We start from the raw sequence: 17,235 nt of genomic DNA on the forward strand, positions 1-17,235 counted from the left end.
TAATTAATTATAACTAATTATATACGAAGTTTATTCACCGTTTAGTGGATTTTATTTTTTATTGCTTCTATTAATCTGTTAGGTACACTATCCTCTAACTTATTTAAACTTTCGTTTTCAATATCCGTTTTCGCAGATTTTATTCGTTTTTTTATCCTTTTTTCGAATTCCACGATATCCTCCGTAAGTGGATCCTCTTGATCGTAAATTTTTCTTGCTAGAATTCCTCGCAGCTCTTCGATCGTAAGCGGATTAGGACCGAATACTCGCCATGATAATAATTCCATTCCGAAATCCTGATACCACATTTTTATACTTGGCGGCTGTATGAATAAGAGCATCGTCTTGTTGAAAACTTGTTTCTTTATCTTCTATTTCGGTTATAAAATGTAATAGTTACATCTCCTGATATCCTATAGCGTTCAATTTACACTTTACAAAAACAATTTCACTTAACATATCCAAGCATGATCTGCGGTTTCTTGGAAACATTGAACAAATAATGCGGAAAATGCGTTCGAGTCTGTAATTATTCACAGTATAAATTTTTGTAATAATCCGCAAGTCGATGGATAGGAAACACGACAAAAAATTTCATACAGGTACCGAGCAAAGATCCAGGTGAGATCAAAAATGGATTAAATTCCAGATTAATTACGAAGATTCTTTGAAACAAAGGAACGAACAGACGGCCTTAGTCGATGACAAAAAGTTATTCCAAACGCAAACCGCAATTTCGCGACAGTTGTATCGCGGATAAAGATTAAAGATATGGGAACGATATCTTTAAATTTATAACCAGAAACGGATTTGAAAATATCGTATTGCGATCAGGAGAGACGAAAAAGTCACGTCGTCAAGTTACCATAGCTTTTAATCGTTCAGGAATAACTTTTACGATAAAGGAGATAAAACTCTGATGCTTTCGTGTAATACCCGTAATTTCTTCTTTGCACGCAATACCAATAAAGATAACTTCGATAATGCAGAGGACAAACCAATGGTATCGTTTATTCTCAAACAAAAGGAACAAAACCACACCTTTCCTTGGGTGTTTCACTTAAGTTCAATTTCGAATTTAATTATCGACTAAAAATAGATAGAAACGAAATTGCGAAATAAACTATGATCTACTTTTCAAACATCACATTTAATTACGTTGTCTTCTATATCACCTTAAAATATCTTTTCAAAAATTGTAAATTAAAAGGACAACCAAATCTTCTTTGCTTTTCTGACCTATTTACTTTCCATAATTATTTAGAAACTTGCCACCACCTTCGATTTCCATGATCTTTTAATACGTCGTATCAAATCAATATTTTTGGGACAATTTTTTCCTTTGTGTGTTATCGTCGGACTCTTTTAGCGTTCGAGATATTTGCGAAAAACTGTCGGTAGCGCAACAGCGAATTCTGTCTGTAGAGAATCATCAGCCCGATAACACGTTAAAAAATCACCGAGATCCAAGATGCTGGCAGCTTTCTAAATAATTACCTTATTTTCATATTATTTTATACTTTCGAAGCTCTTTGCTACTTAGTAATAGCGAATAGTAATTTTTTAAATATTCTTTCTGAGTAATCACTGCAATTTTCGATCTATTTTTCAAGCCATCTAAATAATTAATTACGCATTTTAATGGCTACATTGTTTATATTTTAAGTACTGGTTGTGTAATGTTTTATATGTTAGAAATAAGATTTAGATATATATATATATACACACACAAACACATACGGTGTATGGGTGAAGAATAAATAAATAAAATAAATAATAAAAATAATAGCAACATAGGAACAAAAGTATTTCCGATCACATTGCTTAATTATACATTTTTCCCGGTAGCAACCCAATATTGCCGTAATTATTTACGCTATTGACGCTAATTTGACAAGTAACAACCGACACGGGAATACCCGTTTCCCGATAATTAAACCACAGGGAATTCGTGCATTGTATGAACGGAGGTTTCGTCATCGACGGAAGAATGTGATCGGTCAACTAAAACGTGTGTGCTCTCACGCATCTTCGTTTTCTCTTTGCATACGTGAGCATTCAACCACTCGCTGAGCTAGTTCTCTACAAGATCCTTTTCTTATCCAAAGACCGTTCGAAATTCCAATTTTCCTACCTACGAATCGCATATTCTCGAATTCTCGTACGTTTGTCTAATTTTTTACGCGCCGTTTAATTTTTTATCTTCTTTAAGCGGACGAAGTTCTTCAAGTTGTAAGGTTTCTTCACTTTCTCATCGAGTTTTTTTTAATAATTACAATCGCTACGAATACACCGACAGAAAAATGCCGCGATGTGGCAATTCATTCACGTTCCACGAGGCGTTCCACGAAAATTAATCTCGAAACCAGCGTGTCACGCGTGATAAGCGCTGAAATCGTCGCGTTGCGCCGATGCGAAAGAGGAAGCGGCGATAGTCACGCCTAAAGAAACACCTGGTGGATCTACGGTAACGTCCTCTTATCGATCGATACATTGCTTAGGAATTTCATGGTTCTCGACTGTCAATAATAATAATCGACGAGAAATCGTTCGTCACCGTACCAAGAACGTATTGTGCATGAATAAGGATAGATCGATTTTCGAGGTATGTGTCTTAAGCAATGCTAGCGATCCAGTGGTCACGAAATGAAATTCAGAGAATAATTTAATCGTTTTCAAGAAGAATACGCGTGAAATAGCGTGTCCATTTTTGAGCAAATTTTTATATTCCGATAAAGGATAAACTCGATCAATATTTTGACGATTTTAATAAAATAAAAAAAAGGCTAGTAAGAGGCGTCTAGTCGCGTAAAAACCGTGGCAGCTTGTTTTATTTTTAAACGATCGTATGTATATATCGGAGATGAATAGAAAGATGAATGGGGCGAGGTCGAGTCGAGAATTTGCACGAATTTTACCGGTGGCCCTGACTCGAACTTCATACGTACGTGTTCAGGCTCACGTAATCATCTCCTTGGAACTATGTGAGCATTTTCTCTTTTGAAACACGTCTGACCCATGAAACCCATGAAGGCTTCTACCACTTTAGATGCATTTTGATTCATATGTGAATGATATCATATACAACGTGTTTCAAAAAGATTAGGAAGTGAAATTTAATTGTAAACTCGATACATCGACAATTGTAAAGCTTGATTACTGAGAGATTAACTGATGAATTAAAGGATAAGTTTATTTGAAATTTCGAAACTTTTCAAATTTATCTAGCGTGTCTATCGAATCATATATACGAATAATATATTATATTAATCTCAATTGTTCGTATCACTGTTCACCATTATAATCCGATAAAAATGTTTTTATGTAAGAAATGAATTCTTGTCGTTATGTAATTTTAACGAAACTCGAAACTCGTAAAATTTATAAAATAAATTAATCGGAGATAAAATCATGAAAATTGAAGAATTATGAAGTCACGTGTTGTTTTGGCGATGTCTAAGAAACAGACCCCTGTAATTCTCCTTGTACTTGTCATCGGATGATCTTCGAGACAGAGAAAATGTAGGAAGCGTTATATAAGAATACACGCAAATAGTACACATCTTAGTAAATTTTGTTTTAAATACGTCCTCGATCCTAATGCCTCTTCACTTCCTCGTAAATAATAAAACTATCTGCCACGTGAAAAAGGAAAAGAAAAAAAAAAAAAAAATAGAAAGAAACGAATTTTGCTAACGAACGTCCATTATGCGTAAACTTACAGAATATTCATGAACATTTATTTCTTACTATGTTAAAGAGCAAAAAATTGGAAAAGAACTATTTACCTTTTTCTCAAAAAAGCAACGAATATTCCAACAAAAATGTGACATATACTTTCGTTTTATTTCCTTGAAACAACGTACGTAAACGTATGATAAATGTTCTTCAGAATCGTGTACAATTTTCCTACTAGCAATAATCGCGGAATCGATAAGAGACATCGGTATTTTGACTAATAAAATTAATTAAGATGAAGCCCGAAGATTAGAACAAGAAATAGTCGAACGGTGTTAAATAAAATTACGTAATTGCCGGTTACACCAGCCGAGTTCAACATTCAATCGCTTCAATTACGTCTTACGTAAATTAAATATTTTATGCCAGAGAGGAAAACAAGACGATAGAAAAATATTTCGTCGTTAAACAGATTGTTATCCTAATCGCGAATGATTAGACATTGGATAAATCACACATATGTATATTTCGTCACTTATCGTAAATCAGTTCGAGTCGACAAAACAATTATACGTGAGAATATTTGTCGAGTTCCCCTTAATTTTAGATGCAAATAATTGGTCGGAGATTTTCTAGTAAACGATCGAGGAAATGAGGAACTGCACTACGATAAATTTGTTCATCTTTCCAGAAACATTCGATGTATCTTTAATATTTAACGTGAGTTCTACATTTTTAATTTCTTCCATCTTCCATTTTTCTCAACCCTTCGATTTTCTAATTTTCTAACGCGAAACGGATAAATACCCGAATAACGCGGCAATGGATTGTTCCAATGGATTGTATTCTCGCGCTTTCTTTCGTCGTTTTAAGATCCATTTTTCGATGGAAATTTACCGCAAGATCGCGAGAAGCATCATCTTTGTTCTTATATTTATATCCTTATATTATCGCTGATAATGCGAACGCTTGTCAATCTACTCGCAAGCGGAACGTAAATACGCTTAAGCATCGGTTTTCTGATTGCCATCTTCGGACAAAGACCCCATTGTTTTACACTGAAATTTTGTCTAATTACGAAGCATATCTCTTCGAACATATTTTGATACTTGAAATTCTTAGAAATCTCGAGAAATATTTAAAGATAAATGGATCTTTGGTTCTCAAAGTTCCAAGAAATCTCGAATTTTTTAAGCACGTGAGACTTATTTCCCTGTAATAAGCGATTATTCCAAGTTCCATTTCTTACGTAATTCCGTGATATGAATACATTTTATTTTATTTATCTCTGCGTCCTACGCGCATTCTGATCCTGTACGATCTCGCACCATTAAAATTTGCCATAAATGCATGTACGTTCGCAGTCTACGATCTGTGTATAGTTGTGCAGGAATTCTTCTTCTACGGCTTAGTGAAACAGGCAATTAGATGTAGTAATTAAAAATTTCCAGTTGCACGTCTCTGATCCAGATGACGTTCGAACAGACTGTCGTCCGTAACTCATATTTCTAACGATTCGTTTGACGTACAATTGAAACGTTCGCGATCCAATGTATTCATTCAATAAACCACACTCGATGCATGCGTGTTTCTTAAGTATGCGACGTTCGACGTGCAGCTGACGAGTTCAATGAATTTAATTAGATTCAATACGTGTCCGTCCGATGTATCATCGAATGCGAATAAATTGGCAGAATCTTCGTTATACATGAGACTTTTTGCGTTATTAAAGGAGAATTTATTTTGTAATTTTATGGTGGATTATTAGGTTCCTTTTTAAACTTTAAGATCATTAATCATTAGATTAACGATCTGTATGCGCAAATGCGGCACGAAGAACTTCGCTGCATTATGTAATAACGTTATAGCGCAGCTTTCTTTTATAATGATATACCGATATGGTATAAAGTGCTGCAAAGTAATCCAATGTAAATAACTTTGATACAAATTTCCTGCTCACGTCTCTAAAATCACCGAATTAATCCCTAATAAGCCGTAACAAAAATGGGAGGATTAATTTTAATGAAACGTTGTTTACGCCACGAGGCGACGACGATGCCAATAACAATTTTTATTTTTAACCTGGCCTTTTAAATTTTATCGTAACAATGATTACGCCTTTATCAACAACTCCTTTTCTAATTCTCAATATTATCTAAATCACATTTTTTGTATGTTCTCGCCTTTGCTCGTTCTATTCCTTTCGTGATAATATTCTTTGCATAATAATTTTCAAATTATCCTTAAGATTGCTGCACAGTATCGTACATATCCGTATCGTATATCGCCTGCAGAGGGTTAACGAGAGTCAAGTTGCCCCTGCTTAAGTTGCATCTCGGAATCATAGTAAGAATAAACATTGTTCAGTGTCGTATGACGCTTTCTAGATGGAACCGATCCGTAACAATGCCGATCGGAGATTTAAATAGAAGATTGCAACGTTTGAACGTAGCTCGACCATGGCGATTTAATTTGCACACCGGTTAGTTGGGCGATCATTCGTGAAAGTATTCGTCATAATACTTCTTAATAATAAATTGTATTAATATTTACTAATAATTGAAGTTAAAGTTATGGATACAGGGATAATCTTATTTTATTTATTGTTACAAATCGACCGTGGATATTTATATATTTATAGGAAGTTTGAAAGCGTAAAAATCTGAAGAACGAACATAATATACAGGAATATATAAAACGTCCAAATTAGGCCACCCAGTATAATGTTTAATTGGTGTATTTCGTTAATTGAATAGTGCTCGTAGAAAACACCAGCGTAAGTGCCAGGAAACAAGTTTTTCAGGATGAAGAGAAAATTTATGTATCGTTATAGTGCAAATCCATTAAAAACGAAAGTATATCCGTAGAAAACCCTGCACGTGCCACCTGTTAGTTGCAAAGAAAGCTCGATATTCCATTCATTCAGATACATGGCATAGACAAAAGCCAGAAAACGATCAACTAATGTTTGTTCGTACTTGTATTTTGTATTCTATAGGGGCAACATCGTGACATCATCTTTTAGCACTGTTAATAATATTTGGAAAGGAAAATGGCACTTAAATTCCATATCGCAGCATTCTCATCGGTATGCAGACCATTTTCCAATAAAACATCGACATTTTTCAATTCTGGCGCTTACAGTGTTTTCTACGAGCGCTGTTCGATTACGTCGATAAAAACGCGAAATTGCGTAAACGTCTACGGTCTATCTGTATAATTTTATTTTAGTTTTGAAAAATGAATCATCAGCGATGACTCAGTCGTCTAGCAGACGTTGAGATGGTGCATCGTATAATGGGATCAATTGATTCTTTTCAATATATGAACTAAACTGGCACAGCGATAAACAAGTGTCTACTGTCTATGCTATGTAAATTCCGAGTACCTCGATCTAAATCTATGTAAATTCCTAGTCATGCGTTCTAAACGAGTTTCATAACATTTATTTATAATCGCACGTACTTTTAAAAAGCAAACTGTAGAACACACCTGCCGACACAATAATCGTAAAACAGATATTTGCGAGTGCAACCCGCACGTACATTCCATAATTTCCAATGCGGCATTCTTCGAGCAGCAGAGAAAGAGATAACGACCAATTTGCTTAGGAATTATGCAATCGAACGCATTTCCAGTGGAACGTTATTGTGGTCAATCAAAGTCCAATAAACTGGAAACCATCGATCATAATAGACGAACATCGGACTAGCTGTAGATTAACATAATTCGTTATTCCTCGGTCCGAATCTCCGATTATCGAACTTCGTCAACTCGAAACAATTCCTCTATCCTTTCCATCGCGATTCATTTTTTCGAAACCAAATTTACATTTCGAAATGGTCTCCTTTTTTTTTTAAATTAGTTCTCGTTGCTTCTATTTTGGGTTTTATCAATCTCGTGAAATCGAGTAGAAGAAGAAGAAGATCGAAGTAAGATGCTATGCACTGCAGTTCGTAGTACGAATTGGGAGAAAACGTTGCGACTAAAACGTAAACCTGGCCGACGTATTACATGGATCGAGTATCGCGTTGCACATGAGTATCGTTTTGTGTCGTCATTATGCAACAGCGTGTCAATCCTGTTCCATGCTGGTTAAACATCGTTGCTTTGTCTTTGACGTCTCCTCGCGCGTACACAAACATTTAGAATTACTAGATTTTTCGACCAGACCATACGCAGCAACCAATTGAATGCTATTCCCAAAGATATTCCGATTAAATCGTATTAAAAACTGCGTAGAGGTTGTTGGATGACTTATTAAAATTCAATGCAATTAAGAGGTGTGGTCGAGTTGCCGGATAGTTGCCACCTCGTCGATTTCGATGCCCTTGAAATATCTTGTCAAGGACATCATTGTGAACAACTTTTTCTTATACATATATAGGGTGGTTGATTTTAATTTTCGAGTTACACGCAAAAGTATGTTCGGTTGCCATACGTAGTCTAGTCGGCTTTAATATCCGAGCTATACAGAAAAGTATGTCACAGTGACGCGTTAGAAATGGAAAAAATAACGAATATTCCGCTCACGGAATTCCAAATGAAAAGAAGTGGATAGGTTTCGGCTACTGATAGGATAGCGATATAAACGAGTGATTTAAATTCAGTGACGTTGATAATGGAAGGAAAATACTCAAATAAATTCGTTCATATGTACTTGTTACAAACATATTTGGTTAGCGTAAGACACGCTTCTCCACTGTACAATAGAATAGCAGTACACGTATAAAAGCAAACGTGCTTTTGCTTATAACTGGAAAACTAAAACCGACCACCCTATATACGTGTAAGAAAAAGTTGTTTAAAATGATAACGTTGAGAACATATTATATATAACGAATCGGCAAGTAGACTAAAAGTTTAAATAGAAGAACGACGTTTTGATCGACCAAAGTTTGGTATTAAATACGTACGAGTCTTTAAAAATACATAAAACGCGGCAGTGAAAATTGCGTTTGGAAGTGAACGCTTAATCGAAAGTTGGACGTGAAATCCATTCGTCATTTCTCTTGGTGAAATTCTCAAATACCAAAAGAGCGTTGAACCCTCGATACGTAGATATCTTTAACATTATTTACGAAACTACGGTGTCAAAGGGAAATGTAATTGTGGTACTTCGATCATTCACATATTCATCTTTTTGCCTCGTAAAAAATATATCTACAGGCGAGAGAGTTAATTTACGACTGCTATAAGTTTCAAAACAAGTCACTAAGATTAACAGCTCTTCTCTTTAAATCTACTTTGATCTATATTGTGCGGTATCTCTATGCGGAATTATGACACCAATAAAATGAGTATATAACGATGAATGATGGTTGTAAAGTTACTCCTCCGGATATCTAACGACTTTCCGATAGCGTGGAATTTTTAAAACCACGAATGTACAATAAAAAATATAAAAACACGTAGCTAATGAGAAATTTCTCATAAACGAGCAATTCTCTCTCGCAAGAGGATAATTTGTCAATCTTACGATTAAATTAAGAAAGAGAATCGTAAATGATTCGCGATACAAGGTTTCATAGATTAGGCTATTAGATCATGCAGCGATGAATTTATTTTTTACGAGAAAACTTTCCCAATAGTGCACAGGGAATACCAGACTTGTTCGTGATGATGTTTTCGTCTATTCATAACAAATGGAATATCATCGATCATAATTTAAATATTCAGTTTGTCGTATCGTCGCGTACTACTGCGCATGATTATTCATCTAGGAAATTGTTAGTAGTTATCTGGGAAGAAGTTATATAGGAAAATATTTGTTGTACAGGGAAAAGTTGTTCAAAGCCATGACACTGACAACATATTTTAAGGACATCGAAATCGGCGAGGAGATCACATGTCGTTTCTTTAATACCGATGTATCGCAACAATCATGTTCTCCTTTTGTAAAATATTGATGAACAGTCGTGTAAGTCGCTCTTTCAATTATCGCGATATTTTATTGTCGCGTATGAAAGAACGTGAAAATAGAAATAGGAAAATAATGAAACTTGGATCGTAAATTAAACGAAAGATTAACATCTTTTACTGAATCGCAAGACTAACATTAGACATTCACGTGTTCCGTGATCTAGAAAATGTGAATGGAGTAAATCAATTCGACCTTCGTTTGAGCAATTAATCCTTGAAATTTAGCTGTTTGAAGAACTACGCTCACTGTTGACGACGTTCCTTCAGAACGATAAAAATGAGATTAAAAAGATATTTTATGTTTAAAAAACTAGTTCGTTTTTAGTTCAGTCTCAGTTAAGTTTAAAAATTAATAGCGTTCTTAAAAGAACGATATGCTTCGTGCTAGTATTGGAAAATGATTTATATGTATGCAGTCCAAATAGTACGTTAAATAATTTGTTTTCGTTTCATTCCATAGATTTATTATTCTAATTCTAAACAACGAACTACTTGCAGAAGATTATTTTCAGAAAAATAAGATATCGCATGCGTCATGTACTTCACCACTTTACTATTAAATTCGCAACGAACGAATAAATAGAATCTTCCGTTGCATAAAAATGAGCTGTACTTGCTTAGAATAATCTATACCATAGAATTTGTAATCTGCTTACGAGACACGATAAAATTACTCTTATCTTCCTAATGCTAATTATTAGCGTCGAACAGGAAGGTCTTATTTTTGCGATAACGAACTCGCTGTTACAGTAAAATTCTCGTTTCTTTTTCTATTTCTATCGGTGTCTCTCCTTCTCCTTCGAGTCTCCTTTTTTTTCCATGAAACCTCCGATAATTTGCTAGACCGTACCACCGCATTACCATTTCGATGCTTATGTAACATTCGATCCTCCATTTTCCAGTGTCACGTACCGAGTTATTTGCATATCCTGCCATAATCGTTGACAGTGTGTTCGCTATCGTATGAATTATAGACCTTGACTGATAATAGACAAGTGTGTTTTTAAATAATGTCAAAACAGTCTTAAAGATTTATGAAGAATTAGTTTATAAATAAAACCGTGTACTCCGTTAGAAAAGGGCACATAGAGGAAATTAAAGTCGAATTTATAAAATTAAACAGTATCGATAAATCTATCAAGTCTGAAAGAGAGGTAGCTTATATTTGAAACGTAGCAAGTTCGAATGAAATTGACTCTAGTTATCTTAAAAAATATGAAGCTTTCGATAGCGACTCACAGATTTGAGCGTTGGGTCTTGCAAAACGCATGTTGTACGAGTGCAGGCCATTTTCCTTTGCAGTGGAAGAAAATAACTAAGAAACTTTCCGCATGAATATCATCTTGAGCAAAATTGACACGAAAATCAATAAAAATTTGTTACATTGAAAGATAAATACGAAACGCCATAATCATAGCGTCATGAAGTTGCGAGAAAGTTCAGATCGTAATATCGAGAAGGTTCAGATGAAAAGGTCAGAGTAATGAAAGTCCTCAAAATCAGTGTCTTTGATCTATCAGATTTAACGTCTCTGAAAAAATTGATCTATCGTTAATCAAACGAAAATAAAATTTCTCCGCTAATACTTTTCGTAGTCTCTATCTCTTTTCTATCTTTTCTTTCTTTTTTCTTTTTTTTTTTTTTATTTGTTTGTTTTGATTTCCATGAAGCAATTAAAATATAATCGCAAGTATAAAAACACGTCGAAAATTGGAAATTGGTTGCAAAGAAGGATTGAAATTACTTAATTGCCTTTTTAGAGATCGCTGGCACGCACATTTCCTCTTCGTTGTGCTTCTTGCAACATGGTCTGCGAACGACCACGGTTACTGGCTGAAAACCCACAGTAATATCAATCTTTTCTCATCGACTTTTCGCCCCAAAAATATTTCTCGAATCAAGATCTTGTAGTTTACCAAATTCTCTCCCGGAACGTATCCGTGCTCCATAATGTATCAAAAGAAATTCGATCGATTTACCAATGATTATAATTGGACATTTTTAATAAAACGACACTTTCGAAAGAAACTGAAGTTCGTCGAGATCGAGAAGAACTACACGAATACCAATGTCTAGCCTAAAGTCACGATTTTATGTTTTAACGAAGTAGAAGCTTTGCCAGTTTTTACCTAACGACGCGATATCATAAAATCAATTTTATACGGAAGCGGGGACTTCTAAAGATGATAATCAGACGATAATGGCGTTAAATTCTAAATTTTCCCTTTTATTGTTCGAGATGCGATAAGAATGTTACGAGGATTGCGTTATTTTTAATCGAACTTTATTCAGATTGTCCTGATTATAGACTTTTATCTTTTCTGGACAAAGTTTAATTAATATCACGCAGTCTGTAAAATTCAGGACAAACATGTTGATAGATGTGTCGAGACTTGAAGAAGATCGTTTATTAGCGTTAATAATACGCTGAAGCTGTCTTTTCTACTTCGCAGCTGAAGATATTTTACTTGAGAGAAGATATCGAATCAGAGATGTAGGAATTTCTAAATGAGATCAATTTTTCTGACGATATTAATGTAGATTAAGAACGTCACGAAAATATATTACATATATAGATTAAATTAATCAGATTGAAACTCTAGTTAAAGTACTTCAACGTCTTTTCAATTGCAAGGATTTCGATTTAAGCAGCGATTGTTACTCGTCGTCGCTTTTACGTTTGAAATAAAAGAGAGATTGTCGTCTATAGATGAACTGTCGATATCAATGCAGTACTTGACATGGAACTTCTTAAATCTCTATCTGTGACGAGAATAAATCAGATTTAAACTACGTAACGACAATGTAGAACTGTTGCACTACGATTCCGCTGCCAATGTGATTTTGTTTAAATAAAGAGTTTCAAGGTTCACCGCACTACTTCTTCCCCTATTACGACGCGAAGTTTTGGCACGACGCGATACTCGATACAGTGCATCGTAAATTAATTTCTAAACAAAAACCGCGCTACATCATCGTAATATAATTGTATTTGATCTACGTAACTCTTTCTCAAATTACCGAAACATTATAGAAAATTAGATGGACAGGATGTCCTGCACTTTGGCGTATAAACTATGCCAGTGTGTCCTGGCTAGGTAAAAGTAACATTAAAATGTCATGTAGCGAGGAGTCCATAAATACGCCATTAAAAAGTTATGAGAAAAATATGAAATGCGATGTGTACGTCAATATTCTTTTTCGTAGTTTAGTCTAATATAAGACAGGATACGTAACGTTCATGAGACATATTGATGTATACGTCGTACATACGTTTATTGTTTTCGTGCACGATGACAAACGTACGCTACGGTCTTCCGTTTCATTTTTGTTCTTGTCATTCAACAAGACGAGATTGCGCGAAAAAGAAACGCGACGAAATCGCCATGAAATTCTGTTTACGATAAATTCGACGGCACAGCGATATCAACTTTGTATTGATAAAGCCGGATGGCGTCTCAAAACGTAAATACGTATAAGCATATCTAGCTTTCGTACTTTCGTTACAACGTTTTAATGAAACATTTATGCACTTTTCGTTACATGATATTTCCGTCTTGTTTTTACTTGTTGAACACACTGGCAAAGTTTGCACACTGAGCTGCGCGGCACCCTCTCTACTTGTATAAATAATTAATAATCGAACATAAATGAAACAAAGACACGCACTTAACATTGCAATTTCTGATTCAAACAGCTCTTATATCCTCGATCAAAGAAAAAGACAAAACGTACGATATTGAATATCGCAATTCCCTCGATTCGTCTCCGATAAAAGAACAAAGGGTGAAACGAAATAAGCGCACCTTTATTTTCACTTTCGGTCTTGCTAATTTAACTTTCTACTTCAACCCCTAATATCCAGCAGATGTATCGATCAAAGGCGAACGCTACGTTAGAGGTCTCGATGTTTCGATTGCTATCCTAGTTACTAATAAAATACCAATCCAGATACGTACATATTTAGTCCGCGTACGTTTGCACAACATAATTCACGTTATTCAAAATCTGCAGATCCCGGAACACGAGAAATGGTTACCTCGTCGGACAGTTTCGGTATCGCGGTCGACTCGTCCTCGGTCTGGTGTACTCGCGCGCGCGAATCCGACTTCCTGCCGTAGCACTTGCACATCCTGCTGAACAGCGACCTGTTTTTCGTCTTCATATCAACAGCCTTGACCCACTGATCCGGTTTTACCTCTCGATCAAGATGAAACTCGTTGGACACCTGTTCCTCCTGACGCAAGCTACGTTGGACTGATCGTTGGCCGATCCTTGTTCCGCGGCACATGGATAGAATCGGAAAACGCGTCAGATAACGTATCAACGCCGTAGTCCAGGCTCTTTCGTCCGCGAAGAAAGGCGGCCGCGTGCGGACTCCATTGCGCGTGAGCGGAAGTTTTCCACGGTCAAGGCGCACCGCCATCCGAAATTCGAACGTTTCAACGGGGGATGAGCGATCAATAACAGTCATCGTTATACCGGACTCTCGCCCTCAATTTTATTCACCGAGTTTTATGTTGTTGCAAGGATAGTGCGATTTCCTTGTGTTTCTGCGATTAACGCCTCGATTCTACCAACGAAGATGATGGAATTTTTCATTTTCGTAGAATTCGTATTGCGAAGTTTCGAAGATTCGTATTGCGATCTGAACAGATTAGACTTTGTTACATAATGAAAAATAATTACGATGGATTTTCTGATAAATCTTACTTTCTGATAAATTAATGCATCGATTATAAATTTACGAATGAAATTAGAAATTCTGTTCGAACATGATTACAGTAACGAATCGGGTAGCGCCGAAAGAGTCGAGGATATGTTCTGATCGATGCTTAGGGTTGTAAGATGCTTAAGAAGAAGATTAATTGTTACGTAGATCGATGGTAAAAATTGACTACCGAGGGTTGGTAGATCGACATTCGTAAGGGGCTACGCACGATTATTTAATAAAAATACTTTTATTCGGAGATATGATTTTCGTAGAATATTCCTACAAAATTTTCCACCAAATCTTCTTAAAACAAAGAAGTCATAATATTTCAGATCCAACAAAATAATCAAATATACGTCTATGAATATATTTTATGTTCATTTCAAATGCAAAGAAATAAGGTCGTTATGGAAATATCCGATGGAAGAAAATAGAGTATAAGGTATAGAGTAGGTATAAGTGTTTCTAAATGTCGCGTCGTTACATATAGATACACGGCAAACAATGACGGTGTAAGAAGAAGAGAATAAATACCGGAGTTCTTCGACACGGTGGCACGAGGTCATAAGAATTGCGGATGATCGATTTCGAAGGCCCTGATGGCCACCACATGTGACACCGCTAGTGCAATCATTAAGAATGTGATTTTTAGAGAATGTACGATACAGAGCACGCGTGATACATCGCCAATTTTCATCTCGGCTTACTGACCCGCATCCTCGCCACGATCGTTTTCAATGAACTCGTCTCCAATATAATAGCATCGTTATTTCCATCGGCTACCTACGCGGAGAATGCGGAATGATGACTTTAGATCCCAAATGCATTATGACGAATGATATTCAGTTGAAAGCTGTGATTTCTGCTCTTCTTAAGAAAAGGAATCGTAGTTGGAAATTTTGTCTACCGACGAGATTTGTTATTTTTATTTAATTTGTAGAAAAGAATTCATAGTTAGATATTTTTCTTTATTAGAACGAAACTGAGGTTTTTGTTGATTTCTAGTTTGCAAATGAATTATAATTATATTATAATCCGTTCGTATTATAATAACGGATTATAATCGCGGTCGCCAAAAGGGACGCGAAAACACGATTGTTTCGTAATCGATAGCCTCCAAACGTGGGCATTCTCGGCATCGCGATCAATTATTGAATCGTCCTATTTTACGGAAAACGAAGGTTTTCTTAACCCTTTCGCCATTGCGAACCTGTATACGAGTACACATGCATTTATTTATACTTGATATTCACATTTATATTTATGTCGTCAAATTTGAAACAATCGCTATTACCTAACCGCTTAAAACAAATTTGCTCGAATTTTCTCAATATCGTACAAATGCTCGTTATCGTCGAATTTTTTTTATTAAACAACTTCATCCAACTGACATTTATTCGAAATAAGAGTAGAATTAAGAAATAAAAGCTAATCTTCTTCTGGCCCTAATACATTCTTTCCTGCAAAAATTTAAATAAAAGATAATTATCAGTATTTATTTATATTTTATATTTACAGAACGATACGACCGTAACCCATATCGTTTGCTCAGAAGGAAGCAAAATTCCGGTTACAGATAATTAACTCATCTCGCTTCTTCCAAGAGGTTAACAAGTAAGTCCCATTCCCTCGATTTATTTTCCATGGTGGTTCAAGTTACCGGTCGACTCGAACAATTAGCGAGCTTTTTCGCGCAGTATTGGGCCACTTACGCAACGATGGAAGAAATTCAAGGACACGAACCAGAATGGACGAACAAAATCGGCTCACCTTCTGATCGACCTGCTCTTGACTCCAGTTAAGGTCATCCGGTTTTTTCTCCGTCATGATCCGGCGTTACTAAGTCAACGACGACGACGATCACGATCACGATCACGATGACAATGGGACGAGAGAAAAAAAAATTGTTTCCTCCTCTTTGAAAATTCGAAGAGAATAGGTCGAAAAAAGGCACAGAGAACAGAGAGAGAGCCCGAGTCAACAGAGAGGCAATCTCGACGCCTCTTTAGAGATCACTAAAGACTTACATCACGCGATCCACGAGCTCTACATCGAAATCTACATCGCGTCTAGAAATACAAGCGACTCGCGTGCGAACCGGGTGTATTTTGGGAGAGGCGGGACGCGCGAGCGAGCGCCGATACTTCGACGGGCAGCGAATGCCCCTTTGCTCTTTAAATCGTAATTATTTACTAAGAGAATTTCTTTCGGTTTGTCTATATGATATAAGAAATAATTAGATATACGATAGAACGATAGAATGTTAATTATTTGAACTATTAAAAGGGATGAATTAAGAAATTTACGATTAGTAATGCAAGACAAAATTTTACAAATGTGAATTACACGTGCTTTTCGATTCATAAAGATATCGTTCTTTTGTAATTTTATAATCAACTCCGTTGTAATAATATATAATCAAAGTTGATTTTATATTTCTTGTTTACTTAATCGACTTAATGACTAGAAGATAGGTGCAAAGATTTTTAAAAATAGAGATAATCATTTATTCATAAAGTTTTATAAGAAACCCAGGACATAACGTTGTGGCCAATTTAAATATTCAGACATAAGATATAATCAAAATAGATTCGAGTTATAAACGTTTTTCTCATGAAAGTTTCCTGTCTCGCCATTAATTATCACGTCTTTAAAAAATATCGTATTTGGTGACATAAAGATACAAACGTGATAAAAGAAAAGTACTTCGAATAAATTTACTGTTCTTGATCGGCCAATTTTTCATTTTTGAACGACGATTATTTTTAACAATTATTCTCACTCTATTACATTTTATTTTAAAATTAGTTAATCAAAAATGTCAGGATGGCCGAGCGGTCTAAGGCGCTGCGTTCAGGTCGCAGTCCACTCTGTGGGCGTGGGTTCGAATCCCACTTCTGACAATTATCTTTTATACACCT

At 35.6% G+C, this 17,235-nt stretch overlaps 2 protein-coding genes and 1 non-coding gene across 5 annotated transcripts in view; 1 reads left to right on the forward strand and 2 right to left on the reverse strand.

The window, feature by feature from the left end:
- Hex-a (Hexokinase A) overlaps positions 1-16,338 on the reverse strand; it is a 35,477-nt gene extending 19,139 nt beyond the window's left edge. Inside the window, exon 1 of one of the 3 annotated variants that reach the window (XM_072011013.1) lies at positions 16,085-16,338. In XM_072011013.1, coding sequence (XP_071867114.1) covers positions 16,085-16,141 — 57 coding nt within the window. In that variant the 5' untranslated portion in view covers positions 16,142-16,338. Of the gene's footprint in view, positions 1-13,559; positions 13,605-13,639; positions 13,853-16,084 lie in introns of those variants that run through there. The other 2 variants (XM_072011012.1, XM_072011015.1) reach the window with 2 other exon arrangements.
- A 666-nt stretch (positions 16,339-17,004) lies between these two features.
- Positions 17,005-17,235, reverse strand: part of LOC139991157 (uncharacterized) — a 29,952-nt gene continuing 29,721 nt past the window's right edge. The window contains exon 6 of the mRNA XM_072011067.1: positions 17,005-17,019. The gene's annotated coding sequence lies outside the window, so the exon portion shown is untranslated. The remainder of the gene's footprint in view (positions 17,020-17,235) is intronic.
- Trnal-cag (transfer RNA leucine (anticodon CAG)) lies at positions 17,135-17,217 on the forward strand. The gene has a single exon. It is a non-coding gene; the product is annotated as a tRNA-Leu (tRNA).

This window comes from Bombus fervidus, chromosome 9 (genome assembly GCF_041682495.2).
Source record: "Bombus fervidus isolate BK054 chromosome 9, iyBomFerv1, whole genome shotgun sequence".
In the NCBI taxonomy this organism is placed as follows: Eukaryota; Metazoa; Arthropoda; class Insecta; order Hymenoptera; family Apidae; genus Bombus; species Bombus fervidus.